At 37.4% G+C, this 14,583-nt stretch overlaps 1 protein-coding gene across 1 annotated transcript in view; it reads right to left on the bottom strand.

Annotated features, from left to right (window-relative positions):
- Positions 1–14,583, bottom strand: part of TAFA2 (TAFA chemokine like family member 2) — a 148,945-nt gene that overhangs the window by 55,537 nt on the left and 78,825 nt on the right. The window contains exon 2 of the mRNA XM_063308655.1: positions 6,050–6,156. Coding sequence (XP_063164725.1) covers positions 6,050–6,155 — 106 coding nt within the window. The 5' untranslated portion in view covers position 6,156. The remainder of the gene's footprint in view (positions 1–6,049; positions 6,157–14,583) is intronic.

Raw genomic sequence — 14,583 nt, 5'->3', positions numbered from 1 at the left:
AAAATGAGCTTCACTATGCATGCCTATTTACATGTACAGACACAAAAAATCATCTTTCTTGGAAAAATTAAAAAATAAGCACATTCTGTGTCCTCAGGAAATGGAAGACTTTATAACATTTAAACTTACTTTGTCTCAAAAAGCAGTCAGATTTAACCAGCACAAGAATTCTTCTAGAATGGTACAAACATCATGCCACACAGGAATAGAGTATGTGAGCATGTATGAACACTATATTTTGGGTGTGCAGCTGTGTTCATAATTACCTAAACCAGGGTTCCTCAACCTTGGCAACTCTAAGCTGTGCGGACTTCAACTTCCAGAATTCCCCAGCCTGGGGAATTCTGGGAGTTGAAGTCCGCACAGCTTAGGGTTGCCAAGGTTGAGGAACCCTGATCTAAACATCTCAGAAATTTGGAGGGTCAAGCTTCATGAGCTGTTGAAGAACTCAGTTTGGAACAGGAAACAGCATTCAAAAAGCGCTGCTCATCTGTAGCCCTGTGTTTTCCTGTCTTACCTATTTCCTAGTTCTTTCCTTTTTTCCTCCCAGGTCTTCAGCTCTTGCAGCCAAACTCTGTCCATTTGCATTAGAAAACCCTTTTCACCTCTTCTCCATAGACTTGTGAATGGGGCTTCCCTCTCCCCCAGCACTCGCAGTCCTCTCTTCCTGGAGCCAGTTTCTGAAGCTCTGTGCCTGGGCTGCTGCACCCAGTGGGCTTGCTTTGGTTGCGTCTTTGCAGCTGCTGGCCAAACTCTTTCCCCCCATCGCTTGGCTTTGTCTCTCAGTGAGTCTTGCAGCCCCAAGGCTTGCCTTTTCTTCCATCATCCATCTGGGGACAACTACTAAGCTGCTTGCCTTCATTTTGGAGGTTTATTCCCTATTCCTCTGTCTTCCTGGCTTGCCTCTTGTTTGGCCAACCCACACACATGCTTGATTTCTGGTTCGTTTTATGGAGGGTTCCTAAATATTTGAACAGGGAAAGGAGGACACAGGCTATTGGAAAGGTGGACAAATGGCCAGAGGGTGGGGGAGGAGGACACATTAACTATTTCATATTTGTATTTACATTCCTTGGAGAGGAAGGGATTACAAGTGAATAATCACAGGCACACAATGGGGAACACACAAGGAGAGGAGAATGCTAGTGCCGGCTGTTTGCCTAGCGCGCTTGCGGCTGCTAGCCACCAGCCCCATATGAGGCAAAAGCCTTCACTGTGTAACTGATTAAGATCTTGTCAATTTTAGGCAGAGCATGTTAACTTGAAGTTAGTACTTATTGGGAAGCACCTAGAAAAGCTGCTCAGTTAGATACTCAAAAAGCCAGAAAATATTTGATTTTAAGGCCAGGCCCGCAACTAGGGTCTGTGTCACCCAGGGCAAACATGGATTCTGCACCCATTTTGGCGCCCCCAGCGCTCATTTGGGTGCCCCCCAGAGCGGTGCCAGGGGACATGCCCTGCTTCCCCCCCACCCCGTTGCAGCCCTACTTAAGGCTATACCTGCCAGACAGAGGACATGTCCTCCTTTTGCCGGACATCTGGTAACTTTAGTTTTTTGGGACAAACTTTCCAAGTAAAGAGAGTGTGGGGCTGTTTTAACCCTCCTTCCAGGCAGCACCAAAACTCTGAATACCATAGGGAAGAAAAGTGGTAAGATCATTCTTCCACATATTCTGATCAATTTTTGAATGCCTCTCCTTACATTTTTAAAAATGGGGGAGATGTTTTCCTTGGCCTCAGGGGGAAAAAAAGTACCCAGTATTTAAGACATAAGATATCAAGGCATTTTTTTCAACTGTATGTAGGGAAAAGAAGACAAGCCTGAGTCTTGTTTCTGCACCCAAGTGCATGTAATTATATACAGACTACCTTATTGAGTTGGTTCAGGCAGAACCATACCTTAATTAAATAATAAACCAACACTAGTGAAGTGTGAATCTTTAAAAAAAAACTTTTTAAAAGAAAATTAGAAAAGGTTATAAAGTAAGAAGAAAGCATTTTCTTTAAATCAAGTTGTAGACAAAAAATATTTTAATGCTAGGTATATCCTGCAATGCAGCTCAGCAGTCCTATACAATCTCATTACCAACTCAATAATGGCCACAAACCAGAAAAACAACTCCTTCTCTTATTTTATTTGCAAGTAAGACCTGGAAATATATTCTAAATATAAATTAACTATATAGTTAAAGCTGTAAGAAGAAATGTATTTCCTCCATACTTCTCAGCAATTGTAGAAACTCATCAGCACAGTTGTAGATTTGACAAGTATTATCTACTAAATGGTAAGATCCAAGAGTGTTTGTTCAGAAAATGGGATATGGGTCAAACTGTATTTTTATATGCTGAAATTGGTCTATTGTTCTATCACAACAGGATTATACTCTGGTTCTTTTCTTTACCGCATGACAAAAAATAAATGTGAGAAACGGCCCTACATGACTGAAATTGCTCTTGGCTATTGCTATGAAATAGATAAACATGTTGACATACTTAAACTTACAATTCTACACAACACGGAGTACTAGCCTATAGCTCTGTTCAGCTTTATAAAACGAAACTACTGAACTCACCATACAGGCAATGGGGATAGACCCATACCCACAAAATCATGACTGTGATGTATTCTCAGAACAAGTGTCCATACATACAATAAAGAAGCTGAATTAAGAAGTTCTACATATTAACTTCCAAGCAAGTTGATTCCTTAATAATGCAAGATTTGAACATGTGTGTAACTTTCTGACTACACATGTGAGGTCCTTTCTGATGAGATACCTTCATCCTCTTTGTGATGTCTAGATAGGACTAATGTCAAGTGAAAATATGGGATTGAACAAGTAATTTATTTATGTTAATATATCTATCACGTTAATGCAGTTATTTATTTATTTTATTTTTCAAATTTCTATCACTGTCCATCTCTCCCAAAAAGGGGACTCTGGGCAGTCTACAATAAAATCAAAATTAAAAACATATAAATTACAATACAATAAAACAATACATAAGATAAAATAAGTTCTTTGCATGCCTATGATGGCCTGTGGTCGTCATGGATTTTCATCAGCCTTGCTGGCTTTTAGCCATGCTGCTCTGTGTTGGGACAGGGAGACAACATACCAGCACAGATGAGTTACTGATACTTAGATGTTATCTGCATTGACTATTTATCAGAACACAACAGAACTGTATTCTGAGGTCAGAAATGGATGATGTATCTTTACTCACCTCTCCCCCATTGCAAACTCAGTCTCTGGGAACATTTTCTCACTGTGGTTTGAAAGAAGCCTTTTCCTCTTAGGCTGCCTTGAATGCTCTTGTCTGGAGCACTTTTCTTCCTTACAGCTAATTCCCAATAGTTAATTAGCTACTTTATGAAGGAAAGAATAGCCCTCAACTGACACAAGAACTAAGAACTTCTAAAACATCCTCTTTATTCTCAGCACTAAAATAGCACAGTGGCTAAAAGCTTTGCTTAGAATTTAAGAGGTTGCTGGTTCAAAATCCAGCAGAGATTTTGGTATTTCCTTCATCTAGCTAGCTGACATCTTTTTGGAATTAAAAAAAGTGCAGAGTCCCACCATTTCATTTTTTTTCTCCTTACATTTGAGGAAACAATGAAAAGCAATGAAATAGTGGATTCGTGCAACTTAAAAAAAATCCTCAGCTAACTAGGTAAAATTAGACAAAGGAAAGAAAACAGTAATTTTAAAAAATGCTTTTGTTGAGGTCACCACAGCAGGAGAGCTGTTTAATGGGGGGGACATAGTAGCCTGCAATCCAGACAGAATAATTTGTAAGCTGTTGCCAAAATGTATCAGTCCAAGCACGTTTTTTTCTTAAACCAGTTTAAACTTAAGCTATAAGCTATAAGCAAAGGACAGAAACAGTTTAAACAGTATATATGGATATATCCACAGTCACAAACCTAGTTTCTCAAACAATTTCCTTTATAATTTTAAATGCAATAGTGGCCAACAAATCAGATCCAAAGTACAAAAGTGTGCAAACAAATGTTATAGGAAACATACACAGTGAAATCCATTTCTCCTTCCCAGTATACTTTTACTTTGGAAGAAGCTGGCAAAAGGCCAGTCTAATCTTTTGTCACTACCAAATTTATAAGTCTTTCTGTTAAAGACCATAAACATTTTGGTTCTTAACTTTTTACTGTCCCTATAATAGTAGCCAACAGCTACTATTCTGAGATGTTGAAATAAGTAAATGTTTTTCTAGTAAACAGACCCATATAGTAAGAAAAGCACTACCTCATAAATTTCTAAGGTAATGACTCTGTTGTGTCTACAGTGACATGTCTATGTGCCCACAGTTGTAATCCTAACACATCTGAAAGGCACCAAGTATGGGAAGGCTATACTGAAGCTACAAGTATACTGTATATTAGAAAGAAATTCACTTATATAAAAAGTATTTTTCATACTTCAAAAAGGCATTTTTCTTAAAGTCTAAAATCTGTGAATAGATACTTATTTGGTGCATTACTAGTAACATTATAAAACATTGTATTATAAACTTTAAATTTAAAAGTTGTATTAATTTTGTTATAGAGCCTTACTAGAGCAAATACAAAACATATTCTACTATACTTCTAGCATTTTCTCTCTTTCTTAAAAGTAGAATTGGAATCATTTTTTTCCAGTTGGTCAAACAACTTACCCCCTGAGATTCAGATGGTCCCACCCTGTTGGCATTCCATAAGGCGCTGAAAACCTGGTTTTGCCCCCAGACATTGGCCAAATCATTGGGTGAACCCATCCAGAAGTGATATGTTTTGGGTGTTTGTAAATTTTGTTTTTGGTTTCTTTGTTTTTATGCTTTTAGCCATATGTAAACTGCCCAGCATCACTATTGCAAGTTGGGCAGCCATATAAATAATCTAAAATAAATAAAGATATATAGGTATTTTGCAATAGGTCAAACAGCATCTCAAATAACTGATAATAGAATGGGCAAACAATTGACTCTAATAAACTATTTCCTAGAAATAAAGTCAAAAGAAAATTTCCTTCTTCCCTACATTGTAGGAATTATTTTAAGTGAGAGAAGGGGGGAAAAAAACAAGGATCTGATCATGAATTTTCTGTGTCTTATCCGGTAATGTCTTTACTCCTACCAAATCCTCCCTCCCATTTATTTGCAATAAATAAGAAAACCACTGTGAAATATGTAATCAGAAAGACAGCTCAAATCTGCAAACATAGGGACATACTGTGATACATAAAATTTCAGAAGTATACTGTTAAAACTATTATTAGCATCCTTAGGTATTTGTGCTTAGAGCTTCATTCTACTCATTTATAAATCAAATGATACTGTTCCCTGAACAGAGAACCTAATAATGAAATGAATAGATTAGGAAGAAGCCAAAAGTCCATGTTCTATGGACATTTATTTATTTATATTTCAAATTTCTATCACCGCCCATCTCTCCCAAAAAGGGGACTCTTCTGTTTAAACAGAATTCTCTCATAGGTTACCAGGAGAGCAGATTTATTTCCCACACAGTGCTCCTGCAGAATCATTGGAACACTTCAGAGCAGAATGTGTTACCGAAGATTTTTTTTTAGGACCCATTCATAACTTTTCCAGGTGCTCTATGAAAAAGGGTTTTTTTTTACGAATAAAAACTTTTTTACATAAGTCGATTTAATTTGTAAAGTTTATCAATCTCAAATGAAAAGGACAAAAACAGATATAAAGAGAAATACATGGAACTTGAATATAAAGATGTCTTCATGGATAATTTACAGAAAACTGAAGTAACGAACTTGTACAAAAAACATTTTCAAGTGTGATTTCTATCCTGGCCAAGCCACAAGCAAATAACTAAGGGAAAAAAATTGAAAAGAGTGCCCAATTATCCATCTGTCTATCCATCAATCCATCCTCCTTCCTTCCTTTAGATCAGCATGCTGGCTGGGGAATTCTGGGAGTTGAAGTCCACACATCCTAAGTTGCTGAGGTTGAGAAACGCTGCTTTAGATCACTTTGTCCTACCATGTTGACATCATAGAATGCAGCTTCTTACCTTTGTGGTGGTTCGCCCCAGATGCTATTTTCCCCCACAGTGTTACAACGAATATTATTATTAGCAGTTTTCCTTTAGTTGCTTTCTGTAAGTATCTTTTATTCATCCTAGAGGGAAAAAAATACACAAAATGAAAAATTTTCCAAAACTATTTTTCTAACATTTTAAAAATAGAAACATTTTCAAACATATACAGATATCTCTTATCAGCCACTCTCCAAAGACAACAGGAAGTTAATCTCTTTACTCTAACAAGAATTCAAATCAAATTCAGCTCATCCACTTAAATCTTTCTGCCCAAACAAAAGTGTTCCTATGTGAGATTCATAGGCAATCATTTCTGAAGATCAAAGGAAGTGACTTTCACTTGGATGCTACCAAACCATGAGCCCAAATAACAAATTGGGAGCTTAATTACTATACTAAGGACTAGCAGGGGATAATTAACTGTCAGCTCTCCCAGGTAAACTAGACAGGAAACATGATGAGATGAGCTAATTCTACTTTATTGTAAGGCTACATTAACAGAATCTAGCAAGTCTAAAAGCACAAATGCCCTATTTACTGCCTGAGTAGTTACGGCAGGTCCTTCCTAAGTTTCTTTCTCCACTGTTAACCTGTTGCAGACTCCTTTTCTCTTTTATCAGATTGTTCCCTAGGCAGCATCTCTCCCCATCTTCCAAGGTCACCTTCATGTTCCATCAGATTAACTCTGTAGGAGCAAGCTTATTAATATCAATTCCTCATTCCTGCCTCTTCGTTTAGTTTTTAAACATCACCCAAAGTCTGTATCAGTGGGGACAGTACATAAATGCTGCTAATTAATTAATTAATCTTAAATCCACATGTCAGAGAAATGGAGAAACTTACAGCTGCATAACTGCCCCAGTTGTGGGGAATGGGGATATGTTATCTATAATAGTTCCAGCAAAACCTATCTGTATTACTGAATCAGTGGAAGTTTCACTGTTGGGAGATAATGTACTACCAAAATTTCTAAAATGTTGTCACTGATTATAGAGCACAAAAGTAGAGAAGTCAAGGGCATCTCCAAAATTACCCTTCCTAAATAGCCCTATAAAATTGCCGGAAATCTTGTTCCAACATCCATAAAATCTCTCCTGCTATAACAATATCTATCACAGGATGCACTGCTATAGCAGATAACAGCCCCCATAATCCTCAGCCAGTGTGATCATGTAATGCAATGAATGCCAGTTATTAATAGTATGAGAGCATTTACAACTTATTCTGAGTAACAGGATGAACTCTGCACCTCTGTGACACAATAAACCAATAAAGAAGTATAAATGCATACAATAGGTTCCTATTTTTCACAAGTTGCCAGGAATTCAATATGGGACTTTCATCATGGATAGCAATACAGGGGTAGTCCACCCATGACCAGGGATAATGAAACTACTTTAGTTTATCAGTAAATCAGTAGTTTCCTGATTTACTGAAACTACATGTCATGTGAACTTTTAAAAAAATGCTTTTCTGCCTTTCTGGGCATGCATAAAATACCAAAAAACTGGGACCAAACTGCAGATATGCAAAACCAACATGTACTGGTGTTTGGTCTCTGTGTAACAACCAAAAAGTGTGAAACTGCAGATAAAATGCTGCCAAAAGCATGGTTACCTGCACAGTGTACTAATACCAAACTGTTTTCGAGTACTTCTTCTAGTTTAATTTTAAACTGTGGTTTTAAATGGATTGTGAAGTTCTTAAAAAACGTTTGTTTTGAAGGAGAGCCATTCCATTTTAAACTAAATTTAAAATAAATTATGTAGCCAGAAATGGTCCTCCATACACAACAAGGAGGTATAAACAGGAATCAGGAAGTATAATAGACAAAACAAAAGTTTTTAAGGAGTTAGTAGTAATGATAGAACACTCTAGCAAGATGACTGTTAAGGAGGTTGAAAACCAGATATGGCAGAAACAACATCATGAAGAAGTAGGGATATGAAACTGAGGACCCCTTATTTATAACATTGTGGCACTCTAGGATCAGTTTTGCACCTCTATAATCCTATAGTGTTGTCTCTCTTTGGCAGCTGAGCCAATTTATTTTGAGTTCACCTGTGATGACTTTGAAACTGCTGCAGAACTGTTGTGTTTTGTTCTGTGTTTTTTGAGATACAGCAGCTCTGTTACACTTCCCTTTATCTTGGAATACAGGTGAGAGGTTTTATGTTGTTGCAGGACCTGCAAGTGTCTCAGGACAAGGCAGTTGCTCCTTGTTTTCTGAGCTGTGATGGTAGCCAGTTATCTTCAAACTGCTTTTAAGCCAGGCTAGTCTCTAGAAGAACTTGGGGACCATGTTACACCTGTGCCCAAAGCAGTGCATTGACTACCAATTTCCAGATGAAATACAAAATGCTCATGAACATCCCTAAAGCTCTATATAGCTAGAATCCAGATTTCCTGTGGGAATATCATCTTCTAAATGATTCCTCTGTCTCTAATTGCTAGTCAAGATCATCTGAAGAGTTTATCCAGCTTTGCTATGAGCTTATCTTGCAATGGCTTAGATTGAGCCTTTTGTATGGCTGCTCTACTTCTCTGGGATACACTCCCAGCTGAGTTGAGGATCTTAACCTCTATTGTATTTTTAAAAATCATTTAAAACATCTTTCAGGACAGGCATTGATGATAATATAAACTCATTCTGGGGGGTAAAACATCAGCAGATCCTAACTGGCACTCTTCAAATAAGCTGGGCCAGCAACTCAGCCATATCTGCAGAGCACCAGGTTGAAGAAGGCTGAGTCATGATAACTGAGAACAATTTCATTGGGTTTTTTAATTTCTTTTTGTCTTTACAATAGAGCGTGTTCTATTTAGATTTTTATTTATAGTTTTGTTTGTATTTTATTCACAAGTTTTTTTTCAACTTCTATCTTTTCTGTACTTTTGAGAAAATAAAATTATTTTTAAAAAATATTTTAAAAGGCTGATGTATAGAAATGCTGTGAGGAAGAACAATATATAAATATTTTTGTTTTGCAGATGGAAAACCTGAATCTAAAATTTAGTAAATGCACTTCAAAAGCAACCTAGTGAATGAATGGCAGATACGAAATTTTAAATATGGCACGAAGTCACGAAGAATCAGAAGTGCACTGAATGAAAAAACAACAAAACATAATGAGCCAGTTTGGTGTAGTGGTTAAGTCACCAGGCTAGAAACTGGGAGACCGTGAGTTCTAGTCCCACCTAAGGCACAAAGCCAGCTGGATGACCTTGGGCCAGTTACTCTCTCTCAGCCCTAAGAAAGAAGCAATGGCAAACCACTTCTGAAAAACCTTGCCAAAAAAACTGGATACAATTGAAAGGAAAAAAGAGAAACCACAATTCTTACACATTATGAAAAGATCTAGCTCTCTGGAAAAGGCTCCAATGCTGGGACAGGTGGAAGGAAAGAAGAGAACGACCAGTAGCAAGGTGGATGGACTCAGTTACAATGGCGATGAATACATCTTTGGAAGACCTGGAAGATCAGCTGAGGAATAGATCATCATGGAGAAAATCTATCTATGTGGTAACTAGGAGTTGAAAACAACTTGATGGCACATAATCAATCAATATAATTCTTAGCTTTCTTAATCATTATGTTATAATGACAAATACTCTAAACATTACTGTTTAAAATATAGCAGTAATTCATACTTCATTTTTATTGTAAAAAGAGTGAAAATTGACCATGCTATGTATCATTTGCCCATACTATATATAATTTTTCTCCCCAAACCGGATCCAGTTCTTATTTGTAAACACTAACAAGCAACTGATTCAGATAGTGGCTTTGTTATTTCTGGAAATAAGCAAATGATGTCAAATTGCATTCAATTCAATTCAATTCAATTCAATTTCATTTTCTTTTTTCATTTCATTTATACCCTGTCTTCCAAATCTGCTCTGTATTCAGGACAGCTAACATTTTAGAAACAAAATCAGAATATAAAAAGTTAAAAATATTAAACTAAAATTAATATTAAGTCAATAAACAATGAAAGCATGGGAAAAAAAGATGTACATTCTTAATGCTCTGAGACAAGGGGCCAAACATAACTCACAAGAAAGAGAGTGTTTCATTGCTAGGGAGCCAAGCAGGAGAAGGCCATCTCCCATGCCAGAAAGATGAGAGTCTACAGTGGGGGCATCTTTAAAATGGTATCTATTGCAGATCATAATAACTGGTCTTGTTCATAATGGGATAAGCAGTCCCTTAGTAATGCCTTGTTACTATGACTCCTCTATAATACTGTGTCGTCTGGACAAATGATATAAAATGAAGAACTGAATCAGCAGCAACTTTGCCAGGAAGAGTTCTCCACTGTAAAACCACAAGAGATCACCTTGGTCTGCTGTTGTAATAAGTAAATAATAAATTGCACTTTTTTAATGTAAAAATACTTTAAAATATTAGGTAAAGGTAAAGGTTTCCCTTGACGTAAAGTCCAGTCGAATCCGACTCTAGGGGGCGGTGCTCATCTCCGTTTCTAAGCCTTGGAGCCGGCATTGTCATAGACACTTCCGGGTCATGTGGCCAGCATGACGACTCGGAACGCCGTTACCTTCCCGCCGAAGGGGTACCTATTGATCTACTCACATTTGCATGTTTTCGAACTGCTAGGTGAGCAGGAGCTGGGATTAACAACGGGAGCTCACCCCGCCGCGCGGTTTCGAACCGCCGACCTTCCGATCGGCAGCTCAGCGGTTTAACCCGCAGCGCCACCGCGTCCCCATAAAATTTAAAATATTAATGTAGGAAAAAGTTATGGGAAACTTCACACACTTAGTATCAGCAGTTTCAGATAAGTTTCATATTTAATTTCATGCTCTGTGCAAAAGAAATATAGAAGCTATTTCACTTGAATTATGTATCATATAACTTGATATTGGGTGCTAAGTTTTGAGCACAATATAGAGCTTTGTTTTTTAAAAAAAGCTGTAAAAAAAGCTGTCTGTTTTCAGGATCTGCTGCATGCAAAAGTAGAAAGAATTATTTCCCATTTCTTCATTTAATACAAGTAGCAAATTCTGGGCTCTGAGCCAATTATTTTATTTTCTCTAAGAACTGCAATTTGGCAGCATATGAGAGTCCTAGAGCTTAATTGACTGTTTTACAGCTGTCTTGAAAATACAGAGTGATACCTATCTTACAAATATATTTCAGAGTGCATTTCAATAAGAATACTAATTAGTTAATACAACTGATAACAAAGCACATTAAAGTATAATTGCTAAGATACTTGTGCAAATAGACAATAACAAGAATGAAAGGCATAGTATTGTTATTTTGTAAACTCAGGTTTAAGTTTAATGGCAGAATGTTAATGTAATAGGGTACAGGAAAACATAATATTGTAATTAATTCCAGAGGGGTATACATGTAACGTTATTGCAATAAAAGCCAGGCAGTGGCTCCTTGAAAACTAATGAATTGTGACATAAACATTTGTGGTCCACAGCCAAATTAAATTTATGTATGACCAGAAGCTCTAACTAACAGGCTGCTAATTTTGAATATCTGCTGCTGCATTTAGGTGGCCACATAGCACCACAGGATCCTGTTAATGTACCATCCGCTCTGCAGCACAACAGTCTCTCTCACTAAGCTAGCCAAGGTGATTTCCAGCATGGCACAAGACTACAGTACCTCCAACTTCGCATCTGCCATTATGATAACAGACTTGTCCCAATTAGTATCTGGTCTCAAGCATGGAGCAGGATACATGCTTGTCTAGATATTTTGTTCACTTGGTCTTGGTGATCTGAAAGTGGAGGAGCTTTCTCTCACTCCACTGTTACCACCATATCATCTTCTGGTGAGCTTTGGTATAACAGATGCCAAAAACCACTCCAAGGGTGGAAAAACAATTAACATTTTTAATGGATCTGGAAGGATTTCTTAGTGTGAGGAATTTCCCACCTTCTCTCTCATTGATACTGCAAAATACCTGGCTGATCTGTGCAACATGGAGATGCTTGCACAGTTCACACTATCATTCCTAAGTGCCCTCTTCCTTCCACCAGAACTCATTCAACACCTTGGTTTACCACTAAGCTAAGAAGAATGAAGCAGATAGGTAGACGATTGGAGTACAGATGTAGGAATTCTCATGACTAATCAGGCCATACATGGACTCAGGTCCTCCTTCAAGTCCATATGAAACTCTATGCCAGTGAGCATGCTGAAGAGTGCTTTTTTCTCAGCTTCCACTGCATCTACACAGTATAGTCCAGCACCTCTTCCATCAAGTTGTAGATGGAAGATAGCCAGAACTGATAGATGATCAATGTAATTTTCATCATTCTTTACAAACACGGTTGACCAGATTCACCTTGACTTAGACTCAAGGTTTGGGGCAGATAACCTGGGTTACAACTTGTAAGGTTCATATGGATCATTTGCAGCATATAGATCTTGAGAATGTGGCCAAAGTGTATGGCAGGATGATGGGTACCACTTGTCTGCTCAACCATTGCCCCTTCTGGTCCCCAAACTGAGACGGGCTCTATAATTAAATGAGTGTCAATGCCTTCTTAAATGTGGATGGGTCCTTGTATGCTTTATGGAGGCTGTTATGAAACTTTGCTGAAAAAAACCCTCCCTAGACCCTAACTCACTAACTATAGGTATATCCAATATAGGTATATTTACTTCTTTGGCAAGATGAATATATATGAGTATATAGGTATATTTAATTCTTTGGCAAGATGAATAAAAAAAATTATAGCCTAACAACTCCAGATGCATCTGGATAAAACTGATTTTCTGGATCCATTCATTCAAGATTTCATGCAAGATAAGGTACTCAGACTGTTTTGGTCTACTTGGTTAATTATTGTTGCCAGAAGGTAGTTGGGATCCCCACTAGCTCTCCTGGACCTCTCAATGACTTTCAGTAACATCAACCATGATATCCTTCTGGATCAACTGGCTGGGCAACACCTCAGGGCCACCTTTTGTAGTGGTACCTGTCCTTCCTGTTGGATCTGTCCAGAAAGTTGTGTTGGGCATTATTGCTCAACACCTAGATCTTTGGCCCATGGTCTCTCTTAAAATTCTATCTTGTCCTCATGCCATTTGACATCTATATGAAATCAGTATTATGGAGTAGAGGGGATCATTATTTTGATGACCACCATCTTCAACACTCGTTGTAATTCCAAGGAAGCAATCAGTACCCTTGGATGTTGCTTAATCTCAGTAATGGACAGTTGAGGGGGAACAAGCTGAAAGTAAAGCTAGACAAGATAGAGGTGTTGTTATTAAGGAAAACAAACTGGGCTCTGAAATTGAAGTGAAGCTTCTCTGTACATGATCATACTTATTCAGAAGTAAAATGCTCATGGTTTGGGAGTGCTTCTTGATTAAAAATTGTCACAGGATTTGCATGATGATATGATGAAGAGCATGTTTACTGCAACAACTGTACTGCAACTAATCACTCCTGAGCAAGATGGATGAAGCTATCCAGATGTTGGTTACAACCCACCTTGGGCTGTAAATAGGCTATCCTTTAAAAAGTGTCTAGAAACTGCAAGTAGTAAAAAGAAATTGGTCACTAGGCTGCAGACCAGTGCAAGGTACAGGGAACATATAATGCCTTGTACTGAAAAATCAGCACTGACTACCAGATGCCTTCCAGACACAATTCAAGGTGTTCGTATCAACCTTTAAGCCCTTAACAGCTTGGGGGTCTATCTGTAGAACTGCTTCTTCTGTTCTGAATCTACCCAACTACTTACATCAGCAGAAGAGGAGCTTTTGTTTTCTCTAAGAGCCATTTTTCTTAAACAATGGTTTGGTCAGTAAGCCACTTTTGTTGGAAACTAAGCCATAAATCATGGTTTGCAAACTACAATGGCTGCATTCTGCCTAATTTCACTGTTAGATTGACAATAATTCTTGACACCTTTCTAATGCATTTGTAACATAATTATATTTGGACAGCAAAGGTTAAACTACAAGTGAAATATTACTTGTTTTTGTACTGATACAATATTGTCTTCTCACGTTATTTTGTTGTAAAAGAAATATGCTATTTGAAATAATTCAAAACATACATTCATCTGAGGCATTCAAGAAATCCATAAATAGAAAAAGACAATAACTGAATTTTAATTAGGAAAAAAATTTTTTTTACTTATTTTGATAGCCTTAGCCCAGGACACCTTAAAATATATTTTAAAGTTACTAGTCATCAAAGGGAAATTGTTACGTCTTCCACAAGTTAATAAAACTTCAAATTATTCAAATGTATAAGCTTTCATATCAGTAAAAAATTAAGATATGTTACTAATTAAGAGGTACTAATATTCAAAGATATGCCTTTTTTTCCATTTTAATCACCTCAAACATTTAGAAAGGTACATTGGTTCAAAAACTGTTGCCCTGTGATGCACCATTTCGCCCAATTGAAGGTTACAGACAGACAGACATGAAAGTTTTAGTAGGATATAGATAAGGCATAGCACCAAGTTTCTTGTAGGACCATCTTATACAACCTGATTTA

This window comes from Candoia aspera, chromosome 7 (genome assembly GCF_035149785.1).
Source record: "Candoia aspera isolate rCanAsp1 chromosome 7, rCanAsp1.hap2, whole genome shotgun sequence".
NCBI classification, from domain to species: Eukaryota; Metazoa; Chordata; class Lepidosauria; order Squamata; family Boidae; genus Candoia; species Candoia aspera.
The sequence above is the reverse complement of the archived record's forward strand: the minus strand, read 5'-3'. Positions and strand labels throughout refer to the sequence as shown.